Raw genomic sequence first — 16,947 nt, forward strand, 5'->3', positions numbered from 1 at the left:
GTACCAGCCTTCCTCCTACCTTAACAGAAGGAATCATCTTGTTTTCCCACCAGTCCCCTAATCTAGGATATAGTGCCTCTCCTTTGCCATTTAGGGACACAGGGGAAATATCGCTAAATCCTACAAGATTGGTTTCTGGATCCCTGTGCCAGGTGGTGTTTTTTTTTTTTTGTGTGTGTGTGTGTGTGTATGTGTGTGTGTGTGCGCCCCAGACAAGGTAGAATAATGGAAAGACTGAGGATTTAAAGTCACACCTGAGTTAAAATCCTGACTCTTCTCCATTTGTATTTCTGTAACATGAGATGTTATTAATTTGTACCTCAGAAAATTAATAGAATAGTGTTTTTGGAAGCAGCTTCTAAAGAACAACGTTGTACATAATTTTTTTTCACTGATTTCTTTGAGGCTCTTAAGAACTAGTGGCTTCCCTCCACCCCCTGCCATCCATACCTGTGACTCTAATCTTTTTCTCTCCTTGAACCACCCAGACTCCAGCACCCAGCAGGACAGCGTCTTTTTCTGAGTCCAGGGCTGATGAGGTGGCACCTGCAAAGAAGGCCAAGCCTGCCATGCCTCAAGGTAACTCCCTGAGGTTTCACACATTGCAGGGACTGGCCTCAGTGCCTTCCCTCCTCTTCTCTTGCTTGATCCTGCTTGGGCCAACAGAGCAGAGGTGACGGAAAGCAGTTTGGGCTTCTCTATGAGCGTGGACTTGGGGCACAGGGTGAGAACTAGACACGAGGCTGAGGTGACTTAGCCTTGCCTGTGGGTGCTCCTGAGGACCCACTCTGTGCTGGGTCACCTCACTCTCCATCTGCTTCTACCCCTGGTTCTTCCTGGGGAGTTATCAGCTGATGAAGGAGGCTATGGGGGAGACGGGGTTTGAGAAATAACAGGAGATGGGAAGTTCTCCCAGATTCCTCCTGAGCGCAGGGCAGGAGCTGGGAGCTCAGGCCACAGAGTAAGCTCCTGCAACAGTAGCCCACCCAACTCTCGGGCACACATTCTCTACTGTGCGAATGCAGTGTAAGAAAGGACCTTGTCTGCTAGCCCATCCATACCTTGCCTAATTCATTTTTGTCCTGATTCACTGAAATGTGACCCTGGCCAGCCTTGGTACCAGCATTAGCTGAGCATCACTGGTACCACTAGGCCTATGTGGCCTGTGCAGCCTCTGCCTGATACAGACTGTGCTAAGATGTTTTGGGAAATAGTGACACTAGGTCCAAGGGCTCCTGAGTAGGAGCCACTGCCCTGTGGTCCCCAAGCCAGCAGCTTTGTTCCTGGCAGAGAATGACAGATCCAGCCCCATGCTGGTCTAAACACCATGCTGTACTTCATGGGGACAAAGAGGAATGGGATTAAGAGGATAAGACCTGGCCAGCCTGAAAGCCCAGTTGGGAGTATGTCACCCAGCTGTCCCTCCAGAGGACTGGGGGAGGCTGGTGTTCAGCACTCCCACCTAACCTTCATCCCCCTACCCACCTTCCACACCCCTTGGTCCTTTGCCCTTTCCTGCTCCCATTTCCGTTGGCCGGTGTTTTTGCCCATTCTGTTGGCTTTTCTCCTGTCCATTGCAAAAATAAACAGGGCATCAGCGCAGAAAGGCTTGTCCATGGGGCCCTTCCCTGTTCCCACTCTCCTGCCAAAGCCTCCAGCTGTCAGCAGGTCACTCAGTTGCCTTGGTCATTTTCTTTGACAGATTCAGTCCCAAGTCCAAGATCCCTGCAAGGTAGGATGCCCTCACCCTGCTCCACTTCTGCGTGTGGCTTTGTTAGTGGGTTACGATTTTTCCGTGTGCTTTGTTTCTTCCTCTCCTGGTGGGTTACAGTGTTGTCTGGTATATTTTCTGTCCCTGCCTCAGTGTAGCCTGCCCTGAAGTCTTAGTCTTTGCTCTTTGTCCCTTCCACCTCTGGTCAGTACTCGCCTGCACCCAGCGCTCTCCTCACTGTGGCTGGCTGTCTCTGGCTGCTTGCCTGGGAGGGAGGTGAAGTGAGAGCCATGCCCACAGCTCTGGAGAGTGCAAGGGTGTCAGGAGGGAGGGTCCCCTGGGAAGGAGGGAGCCATTCAGCTGTAAGGGGAGTGGCAGAGAGTAGTAGGTGTCAGTGTCTGCTGGCGTGTGCAGGGAGCCGCGAATCACCCCTGATGCTCATCTGCATTTCATGATGTCCTCGTCTTCTCACTTGGCCTGCCTCATCTTCCGCACTGTGAACTTCATTCCAGGGCGCTAATACCAGAACAGGTTTGATAGAAGAACAGGATAGGCAGAGAGAGAGAGAGAGGAACCCGTGTATCTGTAGATGAGGTCACTGGAAGGGATCAGGGCTTTGGTGTCTCAGTTTAATACAGTGCACGTTTCCTGCACGTGCATGCCCTTGCCTGTTGATCGTGGACTAGATTAATCAGATCTGAGCTTTAGGGCTGCCATATAACTTTTTGACATGTGCAGCTGTGGGACAGGAGAGTCTTCTGAGGTGACTTGGACCTCTTGCTTGAGGGACGGGAAGGCCTAATTAGGCAAGGGACAGGGACAGACTTAAGTCCTCAGCTTACCACTCAAAGGAAGGAGGCCTCTGAGTGGGGGGCTTTGTTCCTTTGCTTGCTGTAACAGCTATGGGGAGAAGTGGACAGAGGAGGGTGGTCAGGGAAGAGAACAGGTCAGGCTGAAGGGAGTGAGCTGTCCCTCAGCAGGGCCAGAGGAGGAGCCTGGGTTGAGGGGACACACGTACCCTCTCTCTCCCACCAGTATTCTGGGGCCTCCCTGCTGCTGGTGGCTCATGATGGCCCCTTTGTTTCCCTGGGCTTGAGGAGGCAAGCACTTGAGCTCTGCCCTTTTGTGCTGGAGGTGTGTGTGGGTTTGTGGAGATGTGGGTTTTGTCTCTCTGAAGACAGACGGGTGCAGATGTGTGTATGTGGCACATGCTCACCCCCTTGGAATGACACAGGCCCCAGTGGCTCATAGTCTTCCTCCTTGCCCATTGAGTTGCTTCTTAAGTCATTTCATATTTCTGGTTCTAATGCTAGGTGATCTTGGACTACTGTCATTTGGCTTTTCTGGGCTTTAGTTGCTTGGGGTTAGAAATTGTAAGAATGGGGTTAGATATCTTCCATTGTTCTGAGATCCCATGTCTCATCTGATCCATAGTTCCAGGTGTCAGTCCTAGGAATCTGCAAAGCTTTCTGTCCTGAGAAGCTTACTGTTGGCCTACACAGGGATTTAATCAGTCCTTGAACTTGGTTAGCCATGCCTGCACGAGTACTTTAGGTTAATTAGTACCGGATGCCACTCAGTAGATGCATTGTTCTCCTTGGAGATCTCAGAACCTCCCCTAGGACTGCTTTCCTGACTCATAGGGAGTTGAAGGGGGAGCTACCTGCTAGCCCTGAGGATTTACTTCCACCAGCTCCGTTTGTTCTCTTCTGCCCCTCATCATTTTCTACTCACCAGAGAGCCTGTTATATCCAGAGTATTGTTATGAGCATTGAGAGAAGGGAGGAGTAGGAGAGGAGGTCAGCGGGCCTGTGCTGCAGCTTGCTCTCCTGCCTTGTGCCAGAGCCCAGTCAGAGCTCAGATACGGCTGCCCCGTCTTCTGTCCTAGCTGCCCCACGCTTCTTCATTGGACCTACACTGACCCAGAATTTTTGAGAATTCAAACCCTGACCACAGTTATTTTTGTGTCCAGAATTCCAGCGTGATAAGCATTGTTGGGGAGTTGTTTAAGTCCTGAGGCTATCAAAATGGGGAGAGCTGAACATTTTTTATAGAGACCTTAATTTATTAAAACCACAGGGATGCATCCTGATCACTTTTCCTGTGAAATTTGGCCTGGAGGAATTCTGGGTGGCTTCACTGATAGGGCCCGTTCTCTACATGGGGAGCCTTTTTTCTGTTCATTGAGGTGCTGTTTATCAGCCAGGCAGGTCTTAGCTGTTTTTGCTCTCTCTGCTGCCTCCTTCCAGAAAAATTGAGGCACCTCCTCCCCTAAAAGCTCTCAGAATGCCATCATCCTAACATTCTTTGCTATTTTGATGGGCCACCATCCTGGACTTGGGGCACAGACGGGTCTCGCAGGCAGCCCATGCCCTTGGAGGTCTCCTGGCAGTGTATTCTGGGTGCACTCGCTGTGTCTTTGCCCACCAGGAAAGAGTGCCACCCTCTTCAGCCGCCACACCAAGGCCATCGTGTGGGGCATGCAGACCCGGGCCGTGCAAGGCATGCTGGACTTTGACTACGTGTGCTCCCGGGATGAGCCCTCAGTGGCCGCCATGGTCTACCCGTTCACGTGAGTCATGCCCAGGCAGATAGCATAGAGATGGTTAACCAGTAGGATGCCTCCTCTCTCCCTTTGAGACAAGCCGGGGGGGGGGGGGGGGTCAACTAGTTTCTGGCCTTTGTGGGGGAAGGGCTTGTACCTCCCAGAGACTGAGGCAGTTAGTATTTCTGGGGGATCTTTCCCCTTTAGATGGAGAATCTTTGAGACCATGCCTGTTCTCTTTCTAGGTGAAGTTCCTCCCCTTAGTTTCCCCCTCACCAGTCCTGACTGGTTGAGGGTGTCCTAACCCTTCTTTTGCTGTCTCACAGTGGGGACCACAAGCAGAAATTTTACTGGGGACATAAGGAGATCCTGATCCCTGTCTTCAAGAACATGGCCGATGCCATGAAGAAGCACCCAGAGGTAGATGTGCTGATCAACTTTGCCTCTCTCCGCTCTGCTTATGACAGCACCATGGAGACCATGAATTATGCACAGGTAGATAGCAGGGCTCTGGGGGATGCAGGGAGGAGGCGTTGGAGTAGGGTAGCAGGATGACTCTGGAATGGTGTCCACAGTTATGGACTTAGACAAAAGGGTTGGGAGTTGGGAGAGGCCAGTGTTTGGGTGTTTTCAGAAATCAGGTTAGGCCAGATAGGGGCTGCTTATGTAGACTTACAAAGGGCCAGTTCCAGCCTTAAATCTCCCATCAGATCTTCTCTGTGCTATCCAAAACTGGCTGAAAAAATGGGGTCAGAAATACTGGCTTAATGTAAAAGTATTACATATTCATCATAGAAACAAATTTAAGTACTTTTAATTATCACATCCTAGAAACATGGCTGCTAACATTATTTACACCTTTTCTACAACTTTTTTGGATTTTGAACAAATGGAGTAATATTGCACCTAGCTAGTGTATAATCATTCTTCAGTTACTCTTTCCACATCAGTAGATAACATGTTGGTAGCATTGTTTTTTGCCTTTCCAAGTCTTGTGATGAACATCTTGGGTTAACATTTACATATATCCTTAATTAGTCTCCTAACATAAATTTCTACATCAGAATGTACAGGTTGGAAGCCTCTGATCCATCCTGACATCTGGGAAAGATGTAGTGGTGTCAACTCCTATTGGTAGTACACCTTGTCCCCTTCCTCTTGTCAACATTAAACATTTGTCAAAATTAATAGGTATTCTATTTAATTAGCATTTTTTTCCACACACACTTTTTTTTTTGGCACTAGGGATCAAAACAGTGTATGCTAAGGCTAAGCAAGTTCTCTACTACTGAGTTGTATTCCTAACCCCATAATTTGCCTATGCTTTACCACCACCACCACCACCGAGAACACAGACCCTCAGATAACCCACACAGGCACTTTACCACTGAGCTACACCCCCAGCCCATCTTTCCTTCCTTCCTTTCTTTATTTTTGCAATGCTAGGGATTAAAACCAGTACCAGAGCTACATTCTCATCCCCCCCCGCCTTTTAATTTTTAATTTTAAGGCAGGGTTTCAAGATGTTGTAGAGGCTAGCCTCAAACTTGCCATTCTCCTGCTTTAGCCTGCTGAGTAGCTGGATTACAGGTATATGTCACTGCACCCAGCTGCATGTTTTTTTTAGTTTTAGGTGGATACAATATTTTTATTTTTATATGGCACTGAGGATCAAACCCAGTGCCTCCTACATGCTAGGCAAGCACTCTACCACTGAGCCACAACCCCAGCCCCCCAGCTGCATGTTTTTGGTTATTAACTAAGAGGAGTATTTTAAAAATTGGCCATTTCTTTTCTTTTCTTTTTTTTTTTTTTTTTTTTATGCAAACTCAATGATCATCATTTTGTTTTGTGGTTTGACAGCAAGAATAAACTTAATATTTAAACATAATCATCACTGAATTCATGATGTTTTATTCTGCAACCCTGAATTTTAAAATATAGACTTTGAATCTGTTTTTCTTCTGTTAGAATTAATGTAGGACCCAGAGCCAAACTGTTGAGAGAATCCTGTTTGGTCATTTGTTTTCTGTGACTTGCCCTCCTCCCCTTTTTTTTCTTCTGGATGGTTGTCTGCTGTTTTGTAAAAGCTCTTTATAGATTAGGGTATTGATTCTTTTTTATCTGATCCCATAGATTGGCTTATTCTAGTTTATGACTAGAAAACAAATTATTTTGATAATCAGATGACATGAAAAGAAAATGAATTGCTTTTTTAAAGATTAGAACAGACTTGGGCAAACTATTGCCTGAGGCACAACTTAGTTCATCACCTGTTCTTGTAAATAAAGTTTTGTCAAAACACAGCCAAACTAAAATGCACCAATAAAAAAAGTGGGGAAAAAAAAAAACCAGCCAGCACCAGGCATAATGGCACATGCCTATAATCCTGATTCAGTAGGCTGAGGCAGGAGAATCGAAAGTTTGAGGCCAGCCTCTGCAAATTAGCAACACACTGTCTCCAAAAAAAAAGCTGCTGGGATTATAGGCATGTGCCACCACTTCCGGCTAAACTATGATATTCTTTTGGTACTGGTGAGTGAATCCAGGGGTTCGTAACCATTGAGCCATATCCCCAGCCCTTTTTTGTATTTTATTTAGAGACAGGGTCTCACTGATTTCTTAGGGCCTCACTAAGTTGCCGGCTTTGAACTCAAGATCCTCTGCCTCTGCCTCCTGAGCCGCTGGGATTACAGATGTGTGCCACCATGCCCAGCTAAACTATGATCTTGACCCTTTACAAGAAGTCTTCTGGCCTCTGGTCCAGAGCCAGAGATTATTCTCGGATCCAACCCCTTCTGGGTTGCTTCTTCAACCCACTCTCTGGGCTGTGTGTGGAAGCAGCTTCTTTCACTCACAGGCCTTGCCCTTGCAGTGACATGGTGAAGACTGAGCAGGTACCAGGCAAAAGCCAGAGACAGCTGTTTTCTGGGTAGGCACAAGAAATGGTAGGGATCTGAGAGTTGAGGTGAGAGAATGTAGTAGGGTCTTGGAAACATTTGCTTCTGCTCATTTACTAAATATTTGTGACACTCTCTACCCAGTGCCTCCTTTGGGGAGGGGGTTAGAGCAATCAGGGTAGGCAAAGACACCTGTGGGAAGGAGATGCATTGATTTGTCATGCGATGAGCCCTTGAACTATGCTGCCTTGCTGCCTGTCTGGGGTGAAGAGTTCACAGGAAGGCCCTGTTCTTATCCTTTAGATCCGGACCATCGCCATCATAGCAGAAGGCATCCCTGAGGCCCTTACGAGGAAGCTGATCAAGAAGGCAGACCAGAAGGGAGTGACCATTATCGGACCTGCCACTGTGAGTGTACCCTCTAGAAAGCCTTTAAACTTGAGGTCCTTAGGAAACTTAAGTTTTTATTCTTATGTCCCTCTCCTAGACTGGGAAGATTGGGGAGTACTTGTGGAGTTAATTCAATTTCAGTTAGTTTTGAAAGTAAAACTCCACAGGCCATCACCTTTATAGTTCTAAGGGGCGGATGGAAAACTTTGGGGAGGCGGGGGACGGTTAGTGTTTATTTATAACCATAGCATAGTCTTTGATTATTCTTTTAACTGTAAACAGAAGAGAAGGCCACCTGGAAGCCTTACTTTTGACCTAAAGGTCTTCACATAAGAAAAAACTGTGCTTTGTGAATATTTTGTTTTCCTTAGTTGTTGCTTTAAAATTTGAAGCTAGGAGTTGAACTAAACAAGGGATCTTTATCTCAAAGGCAGGACATGATGGTGTATGGCGAGGCCCAGCTCTGCTGTACACCTCTGCTGGGTACATGGCCCTTTGGAGTAAGGGCAGTGACTCTTTTTAACCAGAAAAGCTTTTTTTTTTCTATATAGTGTCTCAAGAAAAAAAAGAGATTCTTCCTAAGCAGGGAACTCCATAAGCAGATGTTAATTCTCTCAGCCATTTTCTCCCCAGTCTGGCCAGGGGGGCTAGGCAGGTAATATGGGGGATAACCGATTCCCCTGTACCCTGTGGTCAAGAAGGAACCTTCCTCCCTGATCTCCTTTCTGTCCCTGCAGGTTGGGGGCATTAAGCCAGGGTGCTTTAAGATTGGGAATACAGGCGGGATGCTGGACAACATCTTGGCCTCCAAACTGTACCGCCCTGGCAGCGTGGCCTACGTCTCACGCTCTGGAGGCATGTCCAACGAGCTCAACAACATCATCTCCCGGACCACGGATGGTGTCTACGAGGGTGTGGCCATTGGTGGGGACAGGTAATGAGCTGGAGGCCAGGGAGGGGCCTCCCACAGTGAGACTTGGCCATTGAGGGGTGTTGCTTAAGTCCAAAAAAGAGATTTTTCTACTCATGCCTCAGTGCTGACCGAATTGCAAAATCAGAAAATATAGGGAAATGGGTTTTTAAAGGTGTTTCAGGGCTTTTGATGTAATTCCTTTTTTTTCCTTCTTTTGGTTCTAAAATGCAGCCAGAGGGAGGCAGCAGAGTGCAGGGGTTAGGAGAACCAGTTCTGAAATCAAAGACCTGAGGAGTTCAAATCCCAGTTTCCTGTTTCTCGGCAGGTGTCCTAGGCAGGTCACTTGATCTCCCTAGACTGCCACCATCCTTACCTCTCAAAATGGGTCAAATAAATGCTCCCACCTCATGGGGTTGCTCAGAGGGCTAAGTGAGGTACTTAAAGTAGCTAACACATGGCCTGATACTTAGTAGGTGCTCAGAAAATGTTAATTGTATTAAATGGGAGTATCATCGTTGTTGTTAGTGGGAATGATGATCAATAGATCATCAGTAGAGTAATGCCTGACACTAGTCCATAATACTAACCATTGATGTTTATTTTTGTTGCTATTCCTACCACTGCTGCTGTCTGGCTGAAAAAACCAAAAGCTGTTGGGAGAGTGCTTCACCTTGTCCATCTCCCTGGCTCTTTGTGTCAGACAGGATACCCATAGGAAGGACTTTTGCTGCAGATTTAGTGGGGTGGTCAGAAGGGAATGCTAGTCCTTGGGTAGTCCCTGACCAAAGGTTTCACATCACAGAAGTCTAGAAAATGCTGCTTGCTGTACTGTCCCCTTGGACATATAATGCTCTTGAAGGTGTGGAAAGCACACAGAGCTACAGAGAAGTCTACTTAGCTTTACTTCTCTTGCAAACTCTTCTGACATTAGAAAATAGAAAAAGTGTATAGAACTGCAGGGGCTGTAGCTCCGTGGTGAAACACTGGCCTCGCATGTGTGAGGCTGTGGGTTCAATCCTCAGTACTGTAAAAATAGGAGGGGGGCTAGAAATTTCAGCAACAACCTGCCATCCTAGAACATGGCTTCACATGAACTAAATAGATTAATTATCTATTGCTATGTTAAAAAAAAAATTGCTCCCAAGCAGAATGGCTTCAAGCAATGATAAATACTTATTCTTGAGGTTTCCGTGGTTCAGCATTCAGGAGAAGCTCAGTAGGGCAGGCAGTTCATGAAGTTGTAGTTGTCAGCAGGGCTGCAGGCTGCTGGATGAATGCTTGCCTATAGTTGGAGATGGCTCTTTCACATAACTAGCTGATTGGCTATTCTTTGGGCTTCGTGAGTGTCCTGAGGACCTGGCAGCTATCTGAGGACTGGCACTCTCCTCTCAGTGAGTGATTTCTCTTGAGCAATTTAAGAGAGAGTGCCAGACACACTATTTTTTTTTTTTGGTAGATGGACACAATACCTTTATTTTTCTTTCTTTCTTTTTTTAATGTGCTGAGAATTGAACCCAGTGCCTCACATGTGTGAGACAGGTGCTCTGCCACTGAGCCACAACTCCAGCCCCCAAGACGCTCTTTTAAAATTTTTTTAAAATAATTTTTTGGTTGTAGATGGACACAGTATCTTTATTTATTTATTTTTATGTGGCGCTGAAGATAGAACTCAGTGCCTGATGCATGAGAGGCATGTGCTACATACAACCTCAGCCCCCGCCCCCCAAGACACTCTTATAACCTAGTCTTGGAATTCTGTGTCATGGAATACCCTGCCATCTTTTGTTCATGAGAATGTAAATCTGACCCATGTTCCAAAACAAAGGTATCTGGTTCTACTTTTTCCTACAAATTTGTGGATGTAGTTGAAAACCACCACACATGTGCTTCTCATCTCATACTGCTGAATGAACCTTTTTTGTAGGCTTATTCTGTGCCCCGTCTCTTCCTCTGCAAACTAACTCCACTACTTTCTCTAGTTCTCTTGTCTGTGATATTTGCTACCTTGCCACTTTCTCCCACCTCCGTTATTCCTGGGGCTTCTCTAAACCTCAGTGGACATCCACACCCTTGAAAAAAATCAGTGTCTCCAGTATATACAGGGGTGCTTCACATATCTGCTTAGACCTTTCCAGACCACCTTCTGATCCTCTCTGTCCTCCCTGCTGTTATCAGGTACCCCGGCTCAACATTCATGGATCATGTGTTACGTTACCAGGACACTCCAGGAGTCAAAATGATTGTGGTTCTTGGAGAGGTGAGTTAGGATTTTAAATTACTCCCCACCCCTCCCCACCCCCCTTTTAAAACATTCTGTGCTGAGGATCAAACCCAGAGCCTTGCATATACTAGGCAAATGCTCTATGACTGAGGTATAACCCCCAATTACCCCCTCCAATTTTTTTATGATTGTAGAAATAATGCATAATCTCAAGTTTTTTAGAGTCAAGCATTTTTTAGTTAAAAATCCAAGCATTTTGGTTGTGTGTACCAAAGGTCACAGTTTCTTGTCAGTCATACTCCGGAGACACAGCCCAGAGGTTGTCACTGTTGGCTCCTCCATGATGTTTCTGAAAAATCATGCTCTTTGGAATTCCTCCCTTCTTTCAGGCTGACTCTCCCCAGTCTAAACTTTCTGTCATTTGGCCAAGGCTTACATACTCCCATTTTTGTAGCTAAGTTGTATATCTTAGGACACAAGTGACTTTTGTCCCCTGCATGATTTGGGGCAATTTTTCCTATTGTAGTGCTGGTCCTGGAATGATTCAGGACGAGCTCCACTAACTTGTGGACTTTTCTAATTTTCTATTCCTTGGCAGATAGGAGGCACTGAAGAATATAAGATCTGTCGGGGCATCAAGGAGGGCCGCCTTACCAAGCCAGTGGTCTGTTGGTGCATTGGGACGTGTGCCACCATGTTCTCCTCTGAGGTATGGTGGTTCCCTGTTCCAGGTCACAAATGGGTGTGGAGTGGGGGCAAGAGGGAGGATTTGAGGGGAGCTATGTGGTCATTGCATTAAGCAGCTAGCTCCATCAGTAAATGTGCCTTACTTGCTTGGGTACTACAAAGCCCAGACGGGCCCTGCTCTCCGGGAGCTTATGTCCACTTGGAAGAGACATTCTCATCAGCAGATTAAGGTCCACACAGAACTCTCGAGTCCCTACTTGCTGTCTGCAGGAGTTGAGGCTTAGATGAGAAGGTGATGCATGAATGGCATTTAGGGCCAGTGCAAGAGGCTGAGGAGGAAGAGGACATAGATTCAGCTGGGGAGGGGCCTGGTAGGGACACCATGTTAGAGAGGCTGGATAGGAAAAGGGGCTTGTGCTTGCTGTGTTAAAATGACATAATGCATGTGAAAGTGCCTGGCAGCATATATATATTAGGTGTCAAATACAAACATTGTCTGAGCTTTTGCTCTCTGCTAAGCTGAACTGTTTGATTTCTGCTGGGGCCACACTTGAGCAGCCCCTATGATGCAGCTTAGACAAGTTCTGTATCTTGAGATGGTTCATCACATAAGAACTTATCAGCAATTAGTTCATCAGTGTTGTGGAATAGCCTGTGGGCATAAAGCCTTACCTTAGTGCTGTATATGTATAGAGAGGAAAGTTGGCCTTCAAGGCTTCCTACAGCAATGACAAGTTGTAAACTTGAAGTGTTTCCTACTAGCAAGCCTTGGTCACACTATTCTTTCTCCCTAGAAAGCTGACCTTTCCCCATCAGATTCCTGCCTACCTCCAGCTGGCAGTTTGTATCCAGTTTTAGAATGCACATCTCCTTCAAAGGAGTAATTTCATTTCTGCACATTTGCCCTATGGGCATGCATGCAAAATATTTCCAAGTCTAAGGATGCCCACTGCCATGTGGTAATGGCAAAAGATGGAAAGAACCTAAATGCTCATCGGGCTGTGTTATCATGTTACAGCCCCATAAAGGAAAACTGGGCAGGCATGAAAGGAATGAGGTGAATCAAATTACAAGAAAGGGTAGGATGGGGCCAACACAGTGGTGCACACCTTGTAATTCCAGTGACCAAGAAGGCTGAGGCATCAAAAGTTCCAAATCAGCCTAGGCAACTTAATGAGACTTTATCTCAAAAAATTAAAAGGACTGGGCATATAGCTCAGTGGTAGAGGACCTCTGGGATCAATCCTCAGTGCCATCAAAAAAACAAAGGAAAAGAAAGTGCAAATGATGTTTGTACAGGTTGAATGTTAAGATTGCCCACTGTACCCCACCCTGAGTCAGGGTTTTGTACCAGATGTTTAGGATAGTTTATTTTCCTCATCATTTGATTAAAGACAGTTACCATGTGACTTGATGGGCCTTTCTTCTCTCTTGCTCTCTTCTGTGTTCCCCTGGATTTGATCTTACCTCAGTGCTCACTCTAACACAAGGGGGCAGTTGCTGATTGGCTCCACGTGGTTGTTGCTATGTGGAGATACAGGGCTACAGGTGGAAAATGTGACTTTTTTTAAAGAGGCTGGAAATTTATATTTTTGCATGATATCTTCTGAGGTTTTTAAGAAAAATGTTGGTGCATGTTTTATAAAAGTAGAATGAGACAATGAGACTGTCTGTGAACTCAGCTAGGCCAAGATTGCCAATTTTTAATCTTATTTCTCACATATTGCTCAAAACTAAGCCATGTTTCCCATGCCCCTGACCACTGACTGCCCCAGAGGAAGCTGGATGTGGCTTAGTATGAAGAAGGTTATTCTGGAATTGGCCTGGGCTTTGTACCCTGGCTTCAGTGTATGTTAGCCATGTGATCTCAAGTAAGCTCCTGAGCTGTGCCTCATTTCCTCTTCTATAATATGGGAGTCATCCATCCTGCAAGCTTAGTGAGCATTCTTAAAGCTCAAATGGAGTGATTTGTAGAAACTGTTTAGCACAGGCCAGCTGTGATCAGCGCTGATGTTTCCTGGTACCCTTTTTTCTCCCTTGGGGGATTAAGAAGCCCAGTGAAGCTGTTGTCCTTTGCCTTCAGGTCCAGTTTGGCCATGCCGGAGCTTGTGCCAACCAGGCTTCTGAAACAGCAGTAGCCAAGAACCAGGCTTTGAAGGAGGCAGGCGTGTTTGTGCCCCGAAGCTTTGATGAACTTGGAGAAATCATCCAGTAAGTGGACCTTCAGGAAGAGTCTGGCCTCCCCCACCCTTTCCAAGCCCCTCTTGAGGACAACAGGCTCTTCTGTAACGTTGGGGCATCTGATTGTTTCTGGTCCCTTTCAGGCATTTAGCACAACTGTGTGGACAGTGCAAGATCATTGTTCTCTTGGCTTTTGTTGTTTTGATTTAGAGCAGCAGGTCCAGTTTCTGAGCCCACAGCCTTGACCAGAAGTTGGTGGCTATAAATGAGAGATAAGCATGGAAATGTATCTCCTCTGATTGCTAAGTTGTTGGGCTCAAGAATAGAGGCAGGAGGATTATAAGTTCAAGGCCATCCTTGGCAACTTACTGTTTCAAAGTAAAAAATATAAATTTTAAAAAGTGGGGATATGTAGTTCAATGGTTTAGTGCTCTTGAGTTAAGTCCCCGGTACCACCAAAAAAGTTGTTGGAGATCCCATTGTCTCTTCTTCTACCTCCTAAGTTTGGCTCTGCTCCCCCCGTCCTTTGTTGGACCCAGATCCAGCTTTCTATCAAGCCCTATCCTGAGGAGATATGGGGCAGAGGAGTGAGGACAGTCCTGGCCAGCACTTTTCTTCACTTATTCTCATAATCCAACCTGTGACATGAACCACTGACAGCTGAGGTGGCCTGTGGTGTTAGACAGAGGAGCCCAGATTTATTAATCTATAAAATCTGCAGGAATGAATGTTGTTCCCTGCCTCTTTCTCCCTCGTAGGTCTGTATATGAAGATCTTGTGGCCAAAGGAGTCATCGTTCCTGCCCAAGAGGTGCCACCCCCGACAGTGCCCATGGACTACTCCTGGGCCAGGGTAGGTGCCTGGGATCCCTAGCAGTGAGGGTAGGGGAAACTTGGGGGACCAGTGGGGTAGGTTTTAAATTGATTTGGCCTTTCAAGGCCCTCTCAACTAGTTAAAAAGCAATGATGTTACCTCTCACTTAGAAGAAACCTCGGTGATTAAATCTTGGACTTTGCCCACTGCCTGTTGCTGGAGCTTGTGAGATGAGTAAAACAAATATAGGTCCCATAGGGCCTGGGCAACCTGTGTCTCCCACATCTGTCACTTGATGAGGAAACAGAGGGTGCTGGGGCAATAATGTCCTTTAGAAATGTTTTGCATTTGGTAAGGGATTTTAGGGGTGAAGTTGATAGATCACTCTGCCTAATTGTCTATGGGGCATAGATGAAGAGCCAATATTCTTTTTTTGGGGGTGGGGGGAGGGGTGTACCAGGGATTAAACCCAGGGATACTCAACCACTGAACCATATCCTCAGCCCTTTTTTTATTTTGAGATAGAGTCTAAGTCATGTAAGGCCTTAGCCTCCCAAGCTTATGGGATTACAGGTGTGTGCCTCTGTGCCTGGCCAATATTCTTGATATACAAGGACTCTTAGGAGTAAATGTTAAAAGATCCAATGACCACCAGGTATAGTGGCACACGCCTATAATCCCAGTGTCCCTGGAGGCTGAGTAGGAAGGGTACAAGTTCAAAGCCAGCTTTAGCAACTTAGCAAGACACTATCTCTAAATAAAATAATAAAAAAGACCTGGGGATGTGGCTAGTGGTTAATTCCCCCTGGGTTCAATCTCAAGTACCAAAAAAAAAAAAAAAAAAGATCCTGTGACCACTGGAGCATACCTGTATTCCCAACTACTTGGGAGGCTAAGGCAAAAGGATCACAGGTTCATGGCCAGCCTGGGGAACTTAATGAGACCCTGTCCCAAAATAAAATAGAAGGGGCTTGGAATGTAGCTCATGATAGAGTGCTTGCTTACTATGTGCACAGGCTGGGGTTGTGGCTCAGTGGTAGAGTGCTTGCCTAACCCATGTGAGGCACTGGGTTTGATTCTCAGCACTATATATAAAAAAAATAAATAAAATAATGGTCCATTGACAATTAAAAAAATATATATATTGGGGGGGCTGGGCTTGTGGCTCAGTGGTAGAGTGCTCATCTAGCACGTGGGAGGCCCTGGGTTCGATCCTCAGCACCACATAAAAATAAATAAATAAAATAAAGGTATAAATATATATGTGTATATATATTAATATTTTTTTTTAGAAGTAGTTGGACACAATACCTTTATTTTATTTATTTGTTTTATGTAGTGCTGAGGATCGAACCCAGGGCCTCGCACGTGCTAGACGAGCACTCTACCGCTGAACCACAATCCCAGTCCCATATATGTATATATTTTTAAAAAGGTGGAGGGGGGTAAACATAGGTAGGAAATGTCTTTTCAACATGAAAAAAAATGTACCACTTCACTTTATGAAAGGAACCAAAATAAAACTGATACCAATTTCCCCTAATAGGTTTGCAAAGATTGAATTATTTGATGATAAATTATGTTTATACAGGTGTGAGAAAACTCTTGCATTCATCCATTATTGATATGAGTGGAAACTGATAAAGCCTTTCTTTAGGCAGTTGAATAGTATCAGGTTTATTAAATTGTTCGCTAGGTGTGGTGACACACTCTGGTAATCCTAGTGACTCAGGAGGCAGAGGAAGAGGATGGGGAGTTCATGAGTTCAGTCCTTTTCATCTTAGTAAAGAACAGGTTGAGAGGGCATTCCACCATTTCTACAGCTCTGTGTGTCAATACATTCTTGGTGGGGTGTTTGCAGCTATATCTGAAGTGTTTTAAAGATCTTCTTTGAGGTTCCTGCTTCAGTTTCTTAGCCAAGTGAGCTTGGCTGGTTACTGAGCCTCAGCCTGGTTTCCTCTGCTGTAATAGAAGGAATGATTCTGCTTTGTGAAGTTAAAATGAACCAGTGGATGTAAACCGCTTAGTGCACCGCCTGGCCCAGCAAATGCTCAGTTAAGGTTGGAACTTGTGCCAGTGTCAAGTGGGTAGGGTACCAGGTGTGGTGCCCTGTTTTCTATACTGCATGTTGTCTAATCAGAGGGCTTTTGCACTTAGTCCTTGGGAACTTTGGGAATTGTTGCTTGGCCACCAGAGTGGCCAAATCATTCTTGGGACACTTCAGTTCTGAGAGCACAGATGGTGGAGCTACAGAAATCTATGGTGGTCACCATAGCCCTATCTTCCTCTTCCTTATTTCTGCTCAGGAGCTGGGTTTGATCCGCAAACCTGCCTCATTTATGACCAGCATCTGTGACGAGCGAGGACAGGAGCTCATCTATGCAGGCATGCCCATCACTGAGGTCTTCAAGGAAGAGATGGGCATTGGTGGGGTCCTTGGCCTCCTCTGGTTCCAAAGAAGGTGAGTTAGTGACCTTACCCTATCAAAAGAGTGGGGCTGGGACAGCTTGAGTAGTGTGTCTAGGGTCAATCTTCTTTTTTTTTTTATATATCAGGAATTGAACTCGGGCACTCAACCACTGAGCC

General features: G+C 46.0%; 1 protein-coding gene across 2 annotated transcripts in view; it reads left to right on the plus strand.

Moving 5' to 3' along the window:
- The window catches only part of Acly (ATP citrate lyase), a 39,272-nt gene that overhangs the window by 16,944 nt on the left and 5,381 nt on the right, over positions 1-16,947 (plus strand). Inside the window, exons 13-23 of one of the 2 annotated variants that reach the window (XM_027947071.2) lie at positions 489-579; positions 1,703-1,732; positions 4,142-4,283; positions 4,583-4,751; positions 7,460-7,564; positions 8,284-8,480; positions 10,635-10,716; positions 11,279-11,389; positions 13,451-13,578; positions 14,307-14,400; positions 16,668-16,822. In XM_027947071.2, coding sequence (XP_027802872.1) covers positions 489-579; positions 1,703-1,732; positions 4,142-4,283; positions 4,583-4,751; positions 7,460-7,564; positions 8,284-8,480; positions 10,635-10,716; positions 11,279-11,389; positions 13,451-13,578; positions 14,307-14,400; positions 16,668-16,822 — 1,304 coding nt within the window. The remainder of the gene's footprint in view (positions 1-488; positions 580-1,702; positions 1,733-4,141; positions 4,284-4,582; positions 4,752-7,459; positions 7,565-8,283; positions 8,481-10,634; positions 10,717-11,278; positions 11,390-13,450; positions 13,579-14,306; positions 14,401-16,667; positions 16,823-16,947) is intronic. The other variant, XM_027947073.2, reaches the window with a different exon arrangement.

The sequence above is a fragment of the Marmota flaviventris genome, chromosome 17 (genome assembly GCF_047511675.1).
Source record: "Marmota flaviventris isolate mMarFla1 chromosome 17, mMarFla1.hap1, whole genome shotgun sequence".
Lineage (NCBI taxonomy): Eukaryota > Metazoa > Chordata > Mammalia > Rodentia > Sciuridae > Marmota > Marmota flaviventris.